The sequence below is a fragment of the Trichechus manatus genome, unplaced genomic scaffold (assembly GCF_000243295.1).
Source record: "Trichechus manatus latirostris isolate Lorelei unplaced genomic scaffold, TriManLat1.0 scaffold00025, whole genome shotgun sequence".
Taxonomy (NCBI): domain Eukaryota; kingdom Metazoa; phylum Chordata; class Mammalia; order Sirenia; family Trichechidae; genus Trichechus; species Trichechus manatus.
Genome location: NW_004443961.1, coordinates 20,057,754 through 20,079,948, shown reverse-complemented (window position 1 = coordinate 20,079,948; position 22,195 = coordinate 20,057,754). Strand labels below are relative to the sequence as shown.

General features: G+C 38.4%; 1 protein-coding gene across 1 annotated transcript in view; it reads right to left on the bottom strand.

The window, feature by feature from the left end:
- The window catches only part of FOCAD (focadhesin), a 303,131-nt gene that overhangs the window by 37,282 nt on the left and 243,654 nt on the right, over positions 1 to 22,195 (bottom strand). Inside the window, exons 27-33 of the mRNA XM_012554721.2 lie at positions 19,227 to 19,374; positions 16,752 to 16,871; positions 15,571 to 15,693; positions 15,022 to 15,099; positions 14,082 to 14,153; positions 12,473 to 12,575; positions 10,481 to 10,561 (exon numbers count right to left, since the gene is read on the bottom strand). Of these exons, the coding sequence (XP_012410175.2) occupies positions 10,481 to 10,561; positions 12,473 to 12,575; positions 14,082 to 14,153; positions 15,022 to 15,099; positions 15,571 to 15,693; positions 16,752 to 16,871; positions 19,227 to 19,374 (725 nt within the window). The remainder of the gene's footprint in view (positions 1 to 10,480; positions 10,562 to 12,472; positions 12,576 to 14,081; positions 14,154 to 15,021; positions 15,100 to 15,570; positions 15,694 to 16,751; positions 16,872 to 19,226; positions 19,375 to 22,195) is intronic.

The following is a 22,195-nucleotide window of genomic DNA, read 5'->3' as shown; positions in this document are numbered from 1 at the left end:
GAGGCAGAGTCAGAAGAGAAAAAACAGCTGCAAAAAACAGAAGCATAAAAAAAGGAGAAGCACAAGCAAAGTTTGCAAAAGAAAAAAAAAAGAAGAATCAGCATAAACTAAAAAAGGGGAGAGCAGAGGCTGAGTCAGATAAAGAAAAAATATCTACAGAAAAGGAGAAGTATTAAAAAAAGGAAAAGCAGAATCAGCAGGAAAACAGAAAAATCAGCAAAAACTGAAAAAGGGGGAAGCAGAGGCAAAAATCATCAGAAAAAGCAGAAAAATCAGCAGCAACTAAAACAGAGGGAAGCAGAGGCAGAGTCAGAAGAGGAAAAAGAGCTGTTAAAAGGAGAAGCATAAAAAAAGAAGCAGCACAAGCAAAACCAGCAGAAAAAAGAAGAATCAGCAGAAACTAAAAAAGGGGAAACGGAGGCTGAGTCAGATAAAGGAAAATCAGCTGCAGAAAAGGAGAAGCATAGAAAAAAAAGAGAAGCAGAGTCAGAATCAGCAGAAAAAGCAGACTGATCAGCAGAAACAGTAAAAGTGGGAAGCAGACGCAGAGTCAGAAAAAGAAAAAGAGCTACAGAAAAGGAGAAGCATAAAAAAAGAAAGGAGAAGTAGAGCCAGAATCAGCAGGAAAAAACAAACAAACAGAAGAATCAGCAAAAACTCAAAAAGGGGAAAGCAGAGGCAAGGGCAGTAGAGGAAAAGCAGCTCCAGAAAAAGAGGAAGCAGAGGTAGAAACAACAGAAAAAGCTGCAGAATCAGCAGAAGGTGAACAAAGAAAAAGCAGAAGTGGAGGCAGTCTTTTTTTATTCTCTCTCTGTTTTTTTAAGCTCCTGGAATTCAAGAAAATCTCTCTGAAAACACTAGCTGAACACAAGCTAAAGGAATAAAGATGTTAAAGACCAGACATGACAAAGAATACAGACTTTATAAGGTAGTTTTAAAAAAGTCACTAAACAAACAAACAGCTATAACCCACACAGCAAGTGACAAAAAAACCCCTCAGGATAGGGAAGAAGCTGATTTTCAGTGTTTACCACTTTGTAATATTAAAGATGTCCAGATTTCAACAACAACAAAAAATTATGAAGCATTCAAAGAAACAAGAAAGTATAGTTGATTCACAAAAGAAATTAACAGAAACTGCCCCTGAGGAAGCACAGATATTAGGATTACTAGACAAATATTTTATATCAACTGTCTTAAATATGCTCAAACAGCTAAACAGTCAAAGAAGGAATCGCAAGGAAAATTAAAAATACTTTGAGAGGAATGACAACAAAAACACAACATACCAAAATTTATGCCATATAGCAAAAGCAGTACTCAGAGGGAAATTTATAGCTGTATGTATTTATGTTATAAAAGAAGAGAGATGTCAAATCAATAATCTAATGTTACATCTCATGGAATTAGAGAAAAAGAAGAGAAAACTAAACCAAAGCTAGCAAAGGGAAGAAAATAATATAGAGCAAAAATAAATGAAATAGAGATTAGAAAAACAATAGAGAAAATCAATGAAACCAAAAGTTGGTTCTTTAAAAAGATCAACAAAATTGAAAACCTTTAGCTAGACTAAGGAAAAAAAAGAAGATGCGAATAACTAAAATCAGAAATGAAAGTGGAGATATTACTATTGACCTTACAGGAATAAAACAAATTAAAAGAGGATACTATGAATAATCATATATCAAGAAACTAGATAATCTAGATGAAGCAGACAAATTCCTAGAAATACATAAATTACCTAAACTGACTAAAGAAGAAACAGAAAACTTGAACAGAACTGTAACAAGTAGAAAGACTGAGTTGTAATCAGGAACCTCCCAACAAAGAAAACTTCAGGACCAGATGGCTTCACTGCTGAGTTCTACCAAACATTTAAAGAAGAGCTAAAACCAATCCTGGTCAAAATCTCCCAAAAAAATAAGAAGAGGAAGGAACAATTCCTAATTCACTCTATGAAGCCAGCATTACCCTGATAACAAACCCAGACAAAGAAACCATAAGAAAGCTACAGACTAATATTCCTTATGAATATCAGTATAAAAATCCTCAACAAAATACTAGCAAACCAAAGCCAACACCATATTAAAAAGATTATACACTGTGACCAAGTAGACCGTATCCAAGGAATACATTAACTGAACAAAAGTGAGCAGATTATTTTAACTTTCTTAGATCAAAGTGTCTTACATAAAATTTTATTCCAGGTCTTTCTGAAGTACTCACTACAGAAAACTTGCATTTTCTAGAGGATCTACAGAATCAGGAAAGGCATTCAACTTCTCCTCTACTCCATAACCCAGTGTGAAATATGACTATTTTCCAGATGTTTTATTGCCTAGACACAAGCTCTCTCTTGGCAGGACAATGGAACATTCACCAATGACTGTACTTTACTATAGTCTTCAGATGTTGCATCTATATTCTCTAGAATTGACCTGATATAAAATCAAATGTCAGAAACAAGGAGAACTTGTAAAATGGAGGATGGGGTTGAAAATCAATAACTATTACAAGGCAATAAATCTTCCAAATTTAAAAGGGCAGAGAATTGGCACTGAGTAGCATAGCTAGAATCACAGCATTTTCCACTGTATTTGCAGAGAACTAGTTCTGATGCTAACTGGAATCAAAGAACTATAGTAACTGTTAGGAATGGAGAAACAATTTGGTTGTTCCATGCATTTTGGTTAGAGGTATGGGAAGAGAAGACCAGAGAATACCAGAAAGATGCTTACCTGTGTTTTATTGACTATGCAAAGGCATTCGACTGTGTGGATCATAACAAATTATGAAGAATTGGGAACAATTTGTGAAGAATGGGAATTCCAGAACACTTAATTGTGCTCATGAGGAACCTGTACATAGATCAAGTGGCAGTCATTTGAACAGAACAAGGGGATACTGAGGGGTTTAAAGTCAGGAAAGATGTGCGTCTGGGTTGTATCCTTTCACCATACTTATTCAATCTGTATGCTGAGCAAATAATCCGAGAAGCTGGACTATATGAAGAAGAACGCAGCATCAGGATTGGAGGAAGACTCATTAACAAACTGCGATATGCAGATGACACAACCTTGCTTGCTGAATGAAAGTGAAGACTTGAAGCATTTACTGATGAAGATCAAAGATTACAGCCTTCAATATGGATTACACTGCAACATAAAGAAAACAAAATCCTCACAACTGGACCAATAAGCAACATCATGATAAATGGAGAAAATATTGAAGTTGTGAAGGATTTCATTTTACTTGGATCCACAATCAATACCAGCAGTCAAGGAATCAAACGACATACTGCATTAGGCAAACCTGCTACAAAAGATCTCTTTCAAGTGTTAAAAAGCAAAGATGTCACTTTGAGGACTAAGGTACACCTGACCCAAGCCATGGTATTTTCAATTGCCTCATATGTATGAGAAAACTGGACAATGAATAAGGAAGACTGAAGAAGAACTGATGCCTTTGAATCATGGTATTGATGAAGAATACTGAATATACCATGAACTGCCAGAAGAGCCAACAAATCTGTCTCGGAAGAAATACAGCCAGAATGCTCCTTAGAAGAAAGGTTGGCGAGACTTCATCTCACATACTTTGGACATGTTATCTGGAGGGACCACTCCCTGGAAAAGGACATCATGCTTGGTAAAGTAGAGGGTCAGCGAGAAAGAGGAAGACCCTTGATGAGATGGATTGACACAGTGGCTGCAACAATGGGCTCAAACATAGCATAATTGAGAGGAGGGCACAGGAGTGGGCAGTGTTTTATTCTGTTGTATAGAGGCTTGCTGTGAGTTGGAACCGACTCAAGGGCACTGTCTTGGTTATCCAGTGCTGCTATAACAGAAATACCACAAGTGGATGGCTTTAACAAAGCGAAATTTATTCTCTCACAGTCTAGTAGGCTAGAAGTTCGAATTCAGGGTGCCAGCTCCAGGGGAGGGCTTTCTCTCTCTGTCGGCTCTGGATGACGGCCCTTGTCATCAATCTTCCCCAGTCAAGGAGCTTCTCAACACAGGTACCTTGACTCCAAAGGATGCCCTATTCTCCTGGCTCTTGTTTCTTGGTGCTTTGAGGTTCCCATGTCTCTCTGCTCACTCCTCTATTTCGTATCTCAAAAGAGACTGACTTAAAACATGATCTAATCTTGTAGATTGAGTCCTGCCTCATTAACATAACTGCTACTACTCTCATCTCATTAACATCATAGAAATAGGGTTGCCTCACATAGAAAAATCACATCAGATGACAAAATGGTGGAGACTCACATAATACTGGGAATCCTGGCCTAGCCAAACTGATACACATATTTTTGTGGGACACAATTCTATCCATGACAGGCACCTAACAACAACAATATGGGAAGAGAGGGAATTTCAAAGTTCCAAGGAGGAAAGAGTCACATGGCTCCTCTCCAGAGATCTTTACCACAGGACAAAAGAATCCCAACCTAAGCAAGTAGAAGGATCAGCTCCTTTATTACAGTGTTTTATCTTTCAAACAAGTGCCCTAGATAAGAAGAAATATGAGAGTGCTTTATAGACAATGGATTTGGAACTTAGAAGGTCCAACAGTACTTGTTAAAAGGATCCAGATGTTTTAAAATCTGGAAACAAAGTTGCTTTAAATCTCTCATCCAATTGACAGACTCAAAAAACCCTGATATAAATGGCATATTTTAACATAATGCATTACAAAAGGACTCACTATCACACATATTTTGGCTGCATGAAGCATCAGTTCTCAATGCCACAATGCAAATGTGTAACCCCTATAGCAAAAGTCTGGCAACAAGAGGCTAACAGCTGATGGTACGTATATTCCCTGTCACCAGCACCTTGCTTGTATAGTGTGGACATGTCTTTACTTTCTCCATCTTCAGGGTTGTTTAGAGACAACTTAGTTTAGTATTATCCGGTCAGTGTATATGCTTAAAAGTATAAGTCACTATATATTTGATGACTACTACATGCCAGGTAGTCTGTTCCAAGGATTTAGGATAAAGTGGTAAGAAATACAAATGTTGTTCCTGCCCTTGAGGAAATACAGTCTAATGGGACAGACAGACTTTAAACAAAGAACTGTAAATAATTACACTAATGCAGAATACTATAAAAAATATAGGAGTCCTGGTTGTGCAGTAGTTAAAGTACTCAGCTTCTAACCAAAAGCTTGGTGGTTCAAACCCACCAGCCACTCCACGGGAGAAAGATGTGGCAGTCTGCTTCTGTAAAGATTTACAGCCTTGGAAACCCTGTGGGGGCAGTTCTACTCTGTCCTACAGGGTCCCTATGAGTTGGAACTGATTCGGTGGCAATGTGTTTAGAAGCAATTATTCTAGTAGCGATGAGACACTTTGCACTCAGATCTGAGCTTCTAAATACCATTCTTTACTAAAAGGAACCTGGGCAACCTGGTTAATTGCAGGGCTGAGGATAGTACAAGATGAACCTAGAACATCTTGTGATACAAAGCAAGGAAGTACTCAAAGAATCCACTGCTGTCGAGTCAATTCCAACTCATAATGACCTCATAGTGTTTACAAGGCTGTAAATCTCTTCAGAAGCAGACTGCCACATCTTTCTCCCAGGGAGCTACCGGTGGGTTTGAACTGCCGACCTTTTGGTTAGCAGTCGATAGCTTTAACCACTGCACCACCAGGGGTCCTTATAAAATAATTAGCCTCTGATTAAAAAAAAAAATGTTACCATGAAAGTCACAGAAGGAGAGAGGAACTGTTCTGGATTGAAGGAGGCTAAAGAGACATGAAAAATAAGTACAGTACAAGATTCTTGGTTAGATCCTTTTTCTATTAAAGACATTATTGGTATAGTTAGTGAAATATGAATAGGGTCTCTGGGTGAAGGAAATATGGGAGTTCTGTGACTGTTTTTGTAACTTTTCTGTAAGTTTGAAATTAGTTCAAAATAAAAAGTTTTTTAAAAGGTGAAAATTTAAAAAAACTGTTCAAAATAAAATAACTTTCAAATAGTAAACACATGCAAAAATGTTCATTTCTGGCGATGAAATGTAAATTAAAGCAGTCTTAAGGTGTTTTATATCTGACTGCTTTTTATTGTTGTCATTTGTTTATCTAGATGTTGGTTTGCTTTATAATACGATATTATTACTAGCAGGGGCATCTTCTTTATTTGTTTTCTAAGAGCATAACACCATTTCTGTGATACTCCTAACAAAAATGAATAACCTGACAACTCTAAAATGAGGAACAACAGGCAAACCCAAGTTGAGGGATGTTCTTCAAAATAACTAAAACCCAAACCAAACCCACTGCCATCAAGTTTACATAAAGTGACTCATAATCCTTATAAAAACTCTGTAAGGAAGATTCAATTATTTTCTCCACGTTACAGAAGGAATTGAGGCTTAAAGACTTAAGCAGCTTGCCTGAAGTCACACAGCCAGCAAGTGGTGGAACCTAGATATGAACCCAGGCACTCTGATTCGCGTGCTTTTAACCTCTATGCTACATTGCTTTGCATATTCATATAGGGCTGAGGTACTGAAAACTGGTACAATCCTTTTCAGAGAGCAATGAAGTCATGTCATCCCTAGAGTCAGCAAAAATCCTCAGACTCTTGCCCACTAATATATTGCTGAGAACTTATCCTAAGGAAAGCTCTATGCAGAAGAGAGAAAGCTACATGCATAAAGATTTTAACTGTAATGGATATTTAAAAAATTACCAATAGGGAAATGGTTAATTATGATTCATCAACTTGATAGAATATTCTGTAGCCATTTAAGTTAAAAAAAATACAACATATATGTGTACTTGAAAATATGTAAAAATTGTGTGTGCATTAGAGGAACTAAAAAGCAATATCTGAAAGTAGTAACAGTTGTTAGAGAGTCATAGGATACTTAGTGACTTTTTTCTTTTAAATATTTTCAAGATGTTTACAACTAAAACTAGAAATCAAACACCTCTAAAACATATCTTACTGATAAATGTCCAGAAAGTGATGCAAATAGGATTGTTTCACATACTTTCCCTCAAACCTCCTTCTGGAGGAGAAAGGTGGTAATTACATAGCTAGACTCCACTTACACGGAAAGTTGTTAAATTTTTAAAAACCAGACAACAAAATAATATAAATTTTATGATACAATATAACACACACATGCATCTAGAAGTACCTATATTAAAGTATCTCTAGTGGCTATCTCTAAGTGGTGAGATTATACCATTTGTGAACTTAGTGCTATCACATGTATTCATTTCTAATAATAATTTTTTAAATTAAAATATTTGAAAGTAATACATAGTCTTGGCAACCAACTCTATAATTTCATCAGAAAATAGGACAACTTTCTCATATATCACTTACTCTGTACTCAGAGTTCACTATTCTGTTCCTTAGGCTAGACTCATTCTCAACAATTATATCTTATGCTAATAGAACAAAAATGACTAACTGAGAATATACCTACCTACATTTTTTGCACAAGGCCAGTACTTACACAGATCACTGACCATTGACTTCATATCAAGAAGGCATATCATTCATAATGACTTTATTACATGGATTTAAATACCCTTTCCTCACATAATACTTCTTACTGTGCACTTTAAAGCCTAATGGAAAAATATGAGCTTAGAAAGTGTTAGTCACATTCTCTAGCAGTAGAATGATAACAAAACTAATCCTATTATGTAGTAATACCTAATTTTAGCACCAGAAATTACTACTTTTAATATGCTTTAAGAAAGAAGTAGATGAAACCTTAGTTAAATCTGAAAATGATATGAGGTTGAGGAAACACAAAAATCAGAAATGGAAAGACATAAGTAGAAAAGAAATAAAAATAAAAGAGTAAAAAATTAGAGACTCTTTAGGGGAAAAATAATTCCATGATATGAGGAATTAGATTGTAAGCAAATATTTAAAGCCTAGCATAGCCAAGGAATGCCCATAGGAATAAATAGTGATGATGTGAATGTATAAATGACAAAAAAAGGTTCAGGCATAATACATCTGCTATAAGAAGATCAGTGCTATTAGGACAGAAAAGAGAACGTTACATGGAATAGCAAAATCATTAACTGAAGTCTTTAAAAACTGGAAAGAATTTAATATATTTGGTATGGTTTTAAAATGTAAGCCTATATGAAGGAATGGATGCTGTGAATATCTTATATGTTCTATCGCATAAGTATTAGAGTATTCAAAGTGAGAAAAGCCTTAATCATTAGGAAACAGATAATATATTCACTACTTCAAATTTGATTGGTTAAAAATGAGATCGTGGTGTCCAATCTCCTTCTGGTATAAGCGTGAACCACAGATAACTCTGTAACTCAGAGCATTTTTTTTCCTCTATGAGTTATTAAAATTAAAATTAGCACACACAGGCAATGAAGCCATGCCATCTCTATAGCTTTCTCGCTTCTGCCTATGCCAGGCATGATTTTTACTCTTAAAAACCATTTCTTCCTCAAAAGAGCACAGCAAAATTGTCATCCTTCCTATCAGCAGCCTCACTGGGCTATAGTGAGTGACATCCAGACTTTTAAACTCAAAAGCTGCTTCAGAAGGGAGTTATTAAAATTCAAATGAGCTGGGCATATTGAAGAAGAAAACCCTCGTTTGCATGCACACCTCCACATTTGGCCATCCCATTTAGCCCCATAGAGCCGGGTCTGGTTTTGTTTTTGTAAATGGGCTTCTGAGGCGAGGTCAGCCTCCCACGGCCCCCACTCCTCTGGGGTCATCATTAGTAATGTGTAAGGCTGAATAGATTTTCCTCTGAATCTAGTCAGCAAACTTGACAAGAAGGCAGCCCTCTCCCACAACCTGAAAATGCCAAAAATCTGATTGGTAATATGGCATTTTAAAATACTTCATTTATCCGCTTTAAAAGATCTTCCAGCAATACTACGCATAACATCACCGATTCCAGTTCCACCTGATTTTTCAGTCTTAGAGCAGAATAACATTTCTTGTTGTGCCATGATGGCATAATTACAAAAATGTTACCTTTAACCAAGAATTTCCCATCAGATTTAGAGAAAATTTATTTCTGCCAAGCAAATACTGATCTGAGAGCCAAAATGACCAAATTTTATTCACTAGAAAAGAAAGAGAATCTATTGGACCATAAGAATTTTTATCTTCTTAAGGAAATATCTCACATTATCATCATTTAATATCTTTATGACACATTAGTGAGCAGACTAATAAAAAATACAGCAAAAATATATTCCTAGCTTTGTTTTGGCCATGAAAATTTCAGATGTTCGTTTAATAAGAATTTAATTTCTTACTAATGAAGACATCTCATTATGACACATCTATTTTAAACAGATTTAATTCATGGCAATATATGCCATGCATCAACTTTTACTGAGGCTATGTGAAAGCAAATGATGCCAACACATGACTCCATGATAACAGCACAATTTCTAGAACTCCAGGAACTATAGGAATTTGTTTCTAGGCTATGAGTGTGGTTTACAGTCTAGAAGCGCTATTGGTTTTATCACTGGATTCACATACCTCAAGGGACTCCCATACCCAGCGGTCAGACAAAGTGACCTTTAACATCCCTTCCAATGTAAGAGTGTATTCTTCCATGACCTTCATTATTCGAACTTTGCTTTTTCCAGATTACTTCTAGTCTTTTGTTCTAATTTTCTTTAACTTTTTTTTTCTCTAAGATTGGGATGGTCTTGCTGTAATACAGACTCTGGTTTTGCCCAGACTGACCTGCCCAAGGAAGGATAAAACTAGCAAGCATCAATGAGAGAACATTACATTAATGAGACTGGTTCCTGAGCCAAGACAGTGTTCAGTTCTGACCCATTTTTCCTCTAACAGCTCTGAAGAGTATATGTGTATCATTAAAGAGCATTTATTCAATAATTTACATGGCATTATTCTGGCTACAGTTAAAAACAAAGGCACTCAATCTCTGTCTTCAAGTTGTCTGTGCTCTACTGTGGGTGGCAGCAACACAGAGTCACAGACAGAAAAATGTTTAGAGAGAAAAACAAAAGCTAAAAGGAGGAACTGGAGCCCATGATTCCAGCAACACCAAGTGCTCGTACAAGGTTCAGGGAGAAGACCTGCTTCCAAGACAGGGCCTGGGATACAAACTGTCTCCAGGTGTGTTTTCTCTTATTAGATCACACTCAGTTGAAATTGATAAGAAAAGTAACGCACACTTAGACTTCTGAAACAGCCAAATGGATGGTTAAAGTCTTCACAGAGCCACCCAAGCTCAGGTACAGTGATTTCTAAGAGACTACAAAGTAAGTATGTTTATGTACCATTTTCTGTTGTTAGCCTCCTGGTCATCTCTATTACAAAGATGGTGTAGCTTGAACAGCAAAAAAGAGATATTCGCTGCTTCAGATCTGTATTGCTTAATTCTACAAAGGCATGCTAAAGACACACAAACTTACGTAACATGTAGAAAAAAATGATAAAATTCAAGAAATGTGCTCACTTGCCTTTTTTTCCTCCCGTAACGAAGAAGCCAATGGCTGCTCTCATAAAACTGCTTTCAGGCAAATAGCTATAGTCAGTAGGAACTGTGGAGACAGCAAATGATCAAATTAACCAGTGAACTTGGCGGGACTAATGAAGGAAAGATAATGATCTCATCCTGCCATATCAACCTAGAGACAAAGTGGAGATGTTTATGCTGTTAATCTTGGTACAATACTCTCTGGCTGCAACTAATTCTATTAGATTAAGTGACTGGCCTTGAAGTAATCACTGAGGCTCTGAAAGCAAATAAAAAATGGTGGCAAACCTCGTAGAGGCTGTAAAATCACAGAGGATGAAAACTTTATCGAAGTGGTTAAAAAAATTCTTTCCACATTGTCACATCAATGAACCCCAACCCAGTGACCTCGTCAGGGTCAGCAAGGAGTCAGCTGGGCTTCTGTGCTGAGACCACCATTCCAGGGGCCACTTCAGGACATGCTGAATCAGATATATGAACCATGCAAATTCAACAACCAGTATTAATAGCAGCCAGTGTCTTACTTCATATGGCAGAGACCTCTAAGTGACCACCATGTGCAAATAACCAGATGTGGTTGCTGACCTGGAACAGTGAAGCAGTGACATTCATGCTAGTTAAGTCCTGAGAGTCTCCTAAATCCTCTTCCTCCTTGTCCCCTATAATTGTTTCATGAGATGGTTTCTACTGCAATAAATGGTTCAACTGGAAAGTTCCATAAGGAACAAGAAGCTATACTTTTCCAGACATACAATCATTTTGCTCATAAGAGCCTAGGTGTAAGATGATTCACTACTACCTGATTTGAAAGTACATGGGCCAGACCGTGTACCCTATAACATAACAATGAAAAGCAAACAGAGAAAAGCAAAAGGCTGACATAAACATGCTATTTTAATAGGACTCTGTGAGAGCCCTGCCCTTCAAAACTGGCATTACCAAGGGTTTCCAATATGATTCTGCTTTGTTTTGTTTTTTCTTTTTCCCATTTTAATATGATAGCTTCCAGCTGTCTAAAGTTCATTGTGTTGGGAAGGCTGTGGAACAATGTCCTATTTCTATAGCTGAGGAGTGATTGAAAGAGAGGGAAACAGTAATCGTAGTGACCCTCATTTGCACTAATGCTGTCCTTAGACTACCTGTCAGTGGATATGTGAGGCTAGGTTTTAATGAGGAATCTTTGGTACCTAAATCTGTTTGGCCTAGGTCCAAGATAGCCAGTGGGTCAAAATTCTATAAAGAGCAAGGAACAGATGTAGTTCTTAGTGTATTAATAGTGATACCTTCCCCCGCCAAATCTCCAAGTAAAAACATAAATCAAGCACGTGGGAATTGCAAAGTTTTTTTATTGCTTTTATCAAAAAGCTAGAGAGATAGAAAAGCCTTGTTATATTAAGACCCAGAATTTCAATTCCAAGGCCAAGAAGGTGCACACCTTTAACTGTACTTACCCCATTATTGTATGAAAACCAGGGGCCTTAAAAACTCCAGCCATATATGAAGAGACTTTTAATGAAACGTGAATACTATACAAACCACCGTTGTAACTAGGAAAATCAACAGAACCCTGCCCCAAGCTTCAAGGAACTGGTTCCTAGTTCCTGGAATTTTTACTACACTAACTGTATGTAATTCAAGTAATCTTTCTGAGCCTCAAGGTCTTCATTTGTAAAATATGGAAGTTAGACTGTACATCCAAACTGATTTCTAAGGGAGGCAGACAGGTGGAGTGAAAAGAGCAGGGGCTTCGGAGGCCAACAGATTTGTGTTCAAGCTATATGGTCACCATTTACTGCCACCTGCCCCTGGTCAAGTCACAAAACCTCCCCACACCCCATTTACCTCTGACACAAAATAGGGATGGTAATACCCACCACTTAGGGTTGTTGTGAAGATTAATGCTCTTAACAAAAGGCACAGTACTGAGTTAGCAGTCTCTCCTTTGAGCACTAGTATTCTATGACTCTAATCTTACCAGAGCTTCTACTTTGATTTGAGGAGAGAGTAGATAGATGAAGATGTCCTAGAAGCCAGATTGCATTTGACTGAAGGCCGATCATCCCAGAGACACTGATGACCTATGGGTAAAAATTTTTAACAGTTTAATGATAGGGTAAGATCAAAATTCCCTTTAATATCCTTAATAAAAGGCCACTCTAGAGCAAGTCACTAATCTTTTATGAGCTGGTAGCTTGGCTGGTAATGAGAAGTTCTATAACAAGATGTAATATCATGTATCTAGTATACTACTGCTGGGACATAACAGGCGCTCAACAAGTGTCTGCAAAGCAATCAATCAACTGATCAATCATGGCAAAAGGTACTAGCTTTCACTGAGTCAGGCTGGTCTCAAAGGAATTTTTAGAAAATGGTAAATGAAAATCCATAACAGAAAAGAGGTGATAGTTACCACTAGAATACCTATACAAATAGGAGCTATAATTTTGTTCTCTAAATAACAAGGTTCTATTACTACTTTAAGGAGCTCTGGTGGCACAATGGTTAAACGCTCCGTTGCTAACCCAAAGGTCGGTGGTTTGAACCCACTACCCGCTCTGGGAGAAAGATGTGGCAGTCTTCTTTCATAAAGATTACAGCCTTGGAAACCCTATAGGGCAGTTCTACTCTGTTCTCTAGGACCGCTATGAGTCAGAATCGACTTAGCAGCAACAGCAGTGTTTTATTACCACTTTATCGTTCATAATACACATGCTTCCAATAATATTTTGCATTTACAGCTTTTTCTTCCAAAGCATAGCAACTTAAGTTACAGTAGAATTATTTTTTAAAGAATATTAATATTCATACATGCAAAAGAGTTTTTTAAATTCAGAAATTCATGTTTGCTTTTAAAAGCATGAATGACTAAAACTACTTTATGTGGTAGGTATTACAATCAGCTACATTTCACAAAAATGAAGACAAGTATGCTAAGTGAAAGAAAAAAATACAATGTCTTACATACAGTAAGAATCCCAACTATTGCAAAGAAAATAAGAATACTTAAAAAGAAATACAACCAAATATTAGTAGTGGTTTCTTCAGGTTGGGATGTCAGTGATTTTTTTTTAGTTTCTTTCAATCTGTACTTTCAAATTTTATGCAATGAACATGACCATTTTTTAAAAGTAAAAATATTTCTCAGCAGATGAATACGTTTATTCTTTATCCAAGAGTAACTATGACAATGATTTACCCCAACACTTGTAGGGGTCACATCTGAACTAGTGCCTCTTGACCACTCTACTTGCTATATCTGCTCCGCCCTTTGATCCCCTTCTATTTTTCCTTGTCCCGAGGGCACATTCCTGCAGGATCAGGTTTAATTTTTAGGGGGAACCAATATCTACTGAAGTTAACTCAAAAATGCCAGCTTTCTTTTTTTCCAGAGGCAGCACATGTGTGGCAGTGATTGCAGGACCAACCGTAAGCTACTCCCAAAAGCCCCATGAACTCAGTGTAACTAGGTAAGTCCTCACTTTCCAGAAAAACATAATGTATTGTGAAACAGAAACAAAAAACAAAAAAAACACCAAAGGGGATATCTGTTCTCCCATCCAAGGATTTTAAATCCCTCTTCTCACCTGAGTTAAGGTTCTAATGACTTCATTAAGTCTGCCTTGAAACTCAGAGGTCTGGATGGCTTCTGACTTCAGCTGAAAGAATAAGGAGACATATCCACAACAACTCCCACCAAAATAAATAAATAATGAATGATATTTCCAGTGTATAAGCTATCATGATCTCAGTTATGGAATAATTCCTCGTAATGTACTAATATTTCAAAAATATAAACTATGAGTGCCTCAAGGGCAGGGCCTATGCTTTACTTATCTTTGATTCCCTAGACCAGTGCAGCATGGCACGCAGCATTCGGTAAATTTTATTGAACCAGTATAGGAATTTCTTTGAATTATTGGTAACATACATACACATGTGGGGCCCTGGGAGCACAGTGGTTAAGCATTTGGCTGCTAAACAAAATGTCAGCAGTTCGAATCTACCAGCTGCTCCTTGGAAGCCCTATTGGGCAGTTCTGCTCTGTCCTATAGGGTCACGATGAGTTGGAATCGATTCGACAGCAATGGGTTTGGTTGTTTTTGGACACATATATGTATCCACTGAAAACATTTTTGAAGTAAAAGAATAATTACATAAATAAAAATTGAAAGATTATAGATACAAACGGAGTTTTCTGTGAATGACTTTAGAAGTTTCTTATCATTCAATCACCTTCTCTCAGGCAGAGAACTTTGAGGAAAGGACACAAGCCGACCAGGTTTAATCCCTACAAACCAAATAAAACAAGAAGCAAATCTCTAAAGAAAGAATTATTGGCTAAGAGCAATTTTTCACACAGAAAGGCACTGAAATGCTTAGTATAACAGTCATTACTGTGAGTATATATTCTTCTGTCCTTAGCATATTAAGATAATGGGTACTCTCTGTCTGCTGTGGCTATGTATACATTTAGATTTCTTCCCCTCAACAGATAGTTTCTTTCATTTTTTTTTTTTTTTTTACCTGTATTACATCCCCTTCAGAGCCTACCAAGGCCACCATGCCATGAAGAGCTGCCAGACAAAGCATCGTGGGAGTGCCCTGAAAACAAAGCACCAGAACATGTCAAGTGGGAAATAGTCATTGGATTTGGATTCTATAAAACTTAACAATACCATACAGAAATAAACCATTGAGTCAAAATGATACTAAACTGGGTAGGTCAACATAACCTGTATAATTGACCAAAAAATGGCAGCAGACAAATAAACTAACAAATTAAGGCTGTTGTATCATATACGGATATTTGTTATTTTTATTTTTCAAAAAGCACAATATTTTAAAACTAAGGCACTGACAAAACAGCTAGTTTAAAAAACTGTTACAGGTAACAGGATGCATCATTTTTAAGGAATTAAAAGTATATTGGATAGTTGGCTGTGTCTTTCATTTGAAATTGCCTGTCATTTTATTGTTGAGCAATATATCTTAGCACCTCCTATAAATGGTCCAATAAAGTAGTTCTTTTTCCTTTATATAAGTATAAAATAACACGCAGGAGGTGGCCTCTACCTCTGATAGAACAATTCTGATCCAGGCAGGAAGCAGTTTGTTGCCCAAGTCTTCAGCTTTTCCGTGTCCACACACAGACAAACCATGAACTATATTTCCTAATGCCAGGGCAAAACCTGAAGTCTGTTAAATAAATAAGAACAGAGTGAGAAAAAGAAAAAAAAAGATACAGATTAGGAATGTTTATACATAGCAACACGAGCACTTCTGGGGACTCTCTTTCCTACTGACAAGTTCTTTTGCCATCTGACAATCAGTGATGTGCAGATGTTTTATTATCTACACTTTAGTTTGCAACAGAAACTGCAGAGTCTAATTGCAAGGAATCCAGCTTCAGTGAGTGGTTTATTTTAGGAAAATAATACTTCACTATTGAGTGACTTAGCTTCAACAATCCAAATTATCAGAAGGGGTCAGGGTGAAATTACCAAGGTAGTTAGGCCACACAAGGCCAGTCAGCTCCCCAAAAAAGAAAAGAAAACTTCCCAGAATGGATACAACATATGCAAACTTCTACATTTTGGTGTTGCAAAACTTAATCTGAATGTAAGTGAATGGGCATATAACCATGTTAAAAACAGAAACAACACTGTTAGATGCTTAAAACCAGTGAATCCTGTATTAATCCACTATGGTCAATATCAAGAGTTTGGAGAAACATAAAAAAGAAATTCAAACGGGGAAATTCTATAGCATATGTAATCAGGGGAAACATTTTAAGGGTATTTAATTTGATTTATGGGTATTTAAATTTTCTTCTACATATTCAGTCATGAGCAGAGATTTTCTGACTTTAATTTGCTCAAGTCTGAACTTACTGGGGTCCCTGAAGTATTCATCTCTTTTCAAACTTTTGTCATTCAAGGCTCTATCCTCATATAACCCTTACATTCCCTAGTCACATGTTTTAGGATTTTATGAACACAGAGCAATGGTTAAAGAGAGTAAAAAGCTTTCAGTACTCTCAGGCAAAGAGAAAGAAAGGTCTACAGAGAAGTTACGGTTTAAGGACAGAAAAAGACATCTGTGACTGTTGGATATAGCTGTGAGAGAAGAGTTAGAAGTTCCTCAGTTGTGGCAAGAAAAATGGCCTATTATCATCTAATTCAGAGTAAGTCAAAATCAGACTTATCAGCAGCATGAGACCCACAGAGAGAAATAATCAGGGCATGCATTCCAACCTGCTGGTTGTTCTCTACTAACAGCCGAAGTTTATTCATAATATCTTCAGCCTCTGCTGCCTCGATAATTCCAGCACTGAACGCTGACGTACATACACAGCTAAGGGTATAGGCAAGGACCTGAGAAAAAAAATACAGCAGAAAAATGTTTCTTCATGAAGAAAAGTAAAAGCACACAATTTGGTTGACACAAACATTCTGTCAAAGTTCTTCCCAGAATAAGAATTGGATTCAATACATCTACCACTGCTAGCACTGTTTTATGCAACATAACAAATGTACATGGTTTCTAAGGTAGAAAGTGGGTGATGAAACTTCAGAAGGAGTTAGACTGGGCACTGTTTTGCTGCCTAACTTATATTACTCTATTTCATAACAATGTCATGAGATGGGTATTGTTACTCCTACTTTACAGATCAGTACTCTGAGGCTCAAGTACACATAGCTAGCAAGTGACAAAGGGACGATTCAGACCCAGGTCTTCAGACTCTTAAATCAAATGTTTCCTCCCACATCATGTCAGAACATAGCATCTATTAACAGCAAAAACAGATTTTTAGCACCAGTGGCATGTACCCCTATGCAAGGCCAAGCAGGAGAAGATACACAAAGAGGAAGTGAAACACTGCCACTACATTCTAGGTTTCCTTGAAGAAGCAGCCTATCACCCATCTGTCAGTTTGTGGTGCTATGGTGGCTTGACTGCTGCTGTGATGCTGGAAGCTATGCCACTGGTATTTCAAATACCAGCCAGGTCACCTAAGGCGGACAGGTTTAAGCAGAGCTTGCAGACTAAGATAGACTAGGAAGAAGGACCTGGCAGTCTCCTTCCAAAAATACCCAATGAAAACTCTAAGAATTACAATAGAACACTGTCCAATATAGTGCTGGAAGATGAGCCCCCTAGGTCGTAAGGCACTCAAAATATATAATGACCGTAACAATGGAGTCAAGCATATCAACGATCATGAAGATGGTGCAAGATCTGGCAACATTTTGTTCTGTTGTACATGGAGTTGTCTTGACAGCAACTAACAACAATAACAGCAGAAGCAGTAAAGCATAATGGAACAGGAATATGGGTTTCAGAGCCAGATAAATTGCTTAAAATGGGATGATACTACTCACTTCATAGCACTGTTGTGAGAATTTAATAAACACAAAAATGGATAAATAAACAGAAAAGAATGTCGGGAGTGGAGAAACACTCAGCGTCTCTCTCAAATTGACTGTTTATTGGGTAAGTAACTTTGGGCAAGTCACTTAATCTATTTGAGCCTCAGTTTTTGCAAATCAGAGTTATCATCCTTCCCCTGCTACCTCACATTTTCATGATTAAACCCTCCCTTATAAGGATGTTGTTAAGACAGAGTGGAAACTTTTCAACTGCTAGCACTGGTTTATACAACATGACAAATGTAAGCGCTTTCTAAGGTAGAAATTGGGTAATGAAACTTCAGAAGGGATTAAAAAAAAAGAAAAAACTGCTTGCTTACAGCCTTATAAATCAAAACATGAAGGCAGACAGATGCCTCAATTGTAAAAACTTTGCTTTCATTTATTAGTCAAATTGCTCGTCTGTCTGGAAAATTTCCCCTTTGGCTTAAAAAAAGATACACTTTTAAATCACGCTCATCACCGCTTTAAAAATGGAAATGCAGTGCATGTCCTGCAACTTCAACCCTCCGTGCCCCAAAGAAATTCACCAATTCAATAAATCTATTGCTGAAAGCAGCGAACTGAGCAGGGAAACACAGCCACCATTATGTACTCATCAATAGCTGGTGGGCAGACCGGGATAAAATAGAATCTGCTCTAACGAGAGGGAGAATCTGGCCAGGCCACGAGGTCATCCCCTGCTCCTCCCAAAGAACAGCACAGACATTTTGGTTTCACCTGGGCAAAACAGAGATTGGCAGGACACATGCCTAAAACCTTCCATCTAGGCATTAACACACATGGATTATGTCACATGCATTACAATGCTGCATATTTTTGCATCATTACAGAAAAACCTTTCTATTAAGCATGGTAAAGAGAAATTCCTCAATAATTTTCCATTAAAAAAAAAAAAAGCCTTCTTGATTTGTAGTATCTTAAAATTATTCCTGGCCATTTTCTAAAGCTACACTTGGCTTGAACAAAATTCTGAAAATCACCATTTAACCTTCCTCCAGAAATTGCAGCTCTTCTTAGAAAGTGCCTTCTAGTGATGCTGACTTAGGGTTTTGTATTCACTAAAGGCTCTTATCTTATACGCCACATTTAAGTCTAAGTTGATTTAAACAGCTGCACAATTTGAAAGCCTTATGATCTAATATAGGTTGTGTGCCACTCAGATTTTCTCCTTACGCCAGTTGAAACTGAGAAAGAATTTAATTTACAAGGTTACTAAAATACGAGAAGTAGAAAATAAACAGCATCAGGAAAACAAGAGACAGCAAACAGAAGAAAAACGTAACCTCCACCTCCTACCTCCTGAAACGTTCTGCTCTGGCTCCCACTGTCATCTAGGTATGTAGAGAGCTTTCGAAGCGATGCTGCCACGTGGACCCGGGATTCCGTGTGGCTGCTGTGGCTCATCAGACACAGAACAAGTCCAACTCCCAGTATACAGCCCGTGCTTGGATGCCAAAAAAGATGTGTTAGAACCACAAAGAAATCCTCGTAATCGCTCTTCATTTATCATGGGAGTTCACTGTGCTCTGATACCTGAGGTTAGATGGCTGGATTCAAATGCTGCTGCCTAGTATACACGTGTGCCCCATCACCATCACAGGTAGACCCACTTCTCCCCTCAAAAGGAAAACTATGTCAAAACAGGTGTCCATTGCCTCTGCTTGTGCTGTATACCCATTGGGGGAAAACAAACAAAAACATGAAATAATTTGGCTTAAACTCTATGGTGAGGAGAGGAGGCATAAAGTGAAGTAAAATCATCTCTATTTCTACACTTATGGAAATGTTGTAGTCTCCCATGTTGAGTGCACTATGATTAACTGCATAAGGAAAAAAAAAAAGCTACATTTCAGGGGTAACAGCTGAAGGCACTGGACTTATAACAGGGAAGGTAAATTCAACACATGACTATGACGTACTGCCAAGTGCTTCATTTTTCCTGGTCAACTTTAACAAGCGGAATTTCTTTCTGAAAGAAACTGTGTATTCCTCTGTGGACAACGACACCAATCCTGCCCTCCCCTCTGATCTCAAAGTACCACTGGGTCAGAAAAGAAAAAGGACAAACGACGGGCTTGTCAAAAGTTACTCCATGTGACAATTCAATTGGCATCTTGAGCTTTGTTCTTCAATTCTCCTGAAAGAATACATATCCGTTTAAAGGAAAGAACTGTTCTCTTAGAAAACTTCTAGCTAGTACGGTAAGATCATTCATTTTGAGGCAATTTTTTACTTTTTTAAATTTTTTTGTTGTTTAAAATGGAGAAAATGATGAGCTTTTCAGAAATCATCCTCTCTCTCTGGTGTGGCTTTCCTCTCATTACGTTATCTGTTGCTTAAGAAGACATTCTGGGCATTTCTCCAATAGCATATGTTAATTGCTTGCATGTTATGTCATTTTGCTCTCAAATAGCATCTATCCTCTTGATTGGCATCAAGAACCTTCACATAGTTTTATGAATGTGTTAGTTACTTCCCCCAACACCTCTGAGCAAACAGGGCATCTGCATTTGAAATGAGACACCCAAGAGGATGGTGAGGCTACAGGATTTGCTCAAGGTCACCCAGAGAGTTTCCAGGAGAGCACAGCCAGAACAAGTGAGTTTCGGATTCCCAGCCTTCTGTTCCATCTGCCAAGCCCAAGGCCCCTCTTAGTGCCCTGTGTGATGCTATGATAGAATGCCTATTAGAAAGCCACATATCTCAAGTGTGTTTTTCTAGTTTCTATTGAATAACAATCCAGCATTTGAAAATCCTTTGTAAAGAAGCTACTGCAGAGGAGGCGGGGCCAAGATGGCAGAGTAGTCAGACGCTTCCGGTGGACCCTCTTACAATGAACACCCATAAAAACAAGTGATTCAATTATATATGGTAATCTGGGAGCCCTGAACACCAAAGGCAGAGTTGAGGAACCACACTGAGTGGGAGTGGGAGGGGGAGGGAGAGATGGTTCAGAAGCAGCAAGAAGTTGCCAGACCTGACCCAGTGAGAGCCTGAGCCCTTCAGGCCTCAGCAGCTCATGGGTGAACGGTGAGGCAGGCAAGCGGCAGTGCTTGGGAGGAGTGTTTTCCGCACTGGGAGAGACCCACAGCCACAGGGTCTACACGGCCACCCAAAACCAGTGAGAAGAAGCCCTCATCAGGGAAAGATAAGTACTTGCATATGGCTTAGGGCGCGGATCAAAAACACCCCCCTTAGGGGAAAAACCTCTCTCCCATTTACCTCCCTGCTCCCTGCTCTGCATTGGGTCCCAGACCGACTTCAGCAATTGCCGAGTCCCCTGGACCAGAAGTAGGATCTGTCACACGCCCGGAGCCATTCTCCCTGCCTTGGAGAGTGAACAAATTAACAAACAAGGGAAAAAATAAACTGCCGGTTCCCCTAAGCCAGGAAGTCAGGGTAGGCACAGATCCTTTGCCTAGACACAGGCATAAGGGATCCACGGACTTTGAGTGTCTTTCCCCCTGCATAGACTTGTGTGGGCCCATCTCAACAGCGCAGGCCCTCATTACTGCAGTACAACAGGGTATATACCAGAACTCTAACTTCAACTGTTTCAGCTGTGAAGTGGCAGGTTCTTCACCTACTCACATCAGGGGCCTGAGGACTGGTGTCTCCACCCATGCCACCTAGCCACCTGCGAAAGGGCCCATGAATAAGAGGTGCCCCCCAGTCGTTATAGCCAACAGCATTAGGTGCTCATAGTCTGGCTGCAAAACCCACCCACCTACAGGCTCTAGGGAACAGGGACATGGCTTCCTCCTGGACAATCGGGGTGGCCGTCAGCCCCCTGCCTTGCTCAGAGCACGTCCCCCTGCTGCAGCCAGATGCCTGTGCCTACACCAATCACCTATGCCTGTCTAGGACAGTGAGAAGCTACACCACACACTTCGTGGCTATCTATCTACCTGGGCACCTGAGCTGAATCCATACAGGAGGAGTGGGCGGACTCCTGAGCTCACATACCTAGTAACAGATCTAACCACCTGGTGACAGGACATTAGAGCTTCGAAGGTGCCAATAACCAAATTAGCTCACACGAGCAGCCTATTTGGGCATATTAAAACAAAAAAAGAAGCTAGGACAAAGTAAGCAAACATAAAATAAACAAATATAATAACTTACTGACAACGCGGAGACAATAGTCAATATAAAATCATATAAAGAGGCAATCCATGATGGCTTCAGCAAGCTCCCAAAATAAAGAATCTAGAAATTATCCAGAGGAGGAAAATTTCTTGGAATTACCGGAGGCAGAATACAAA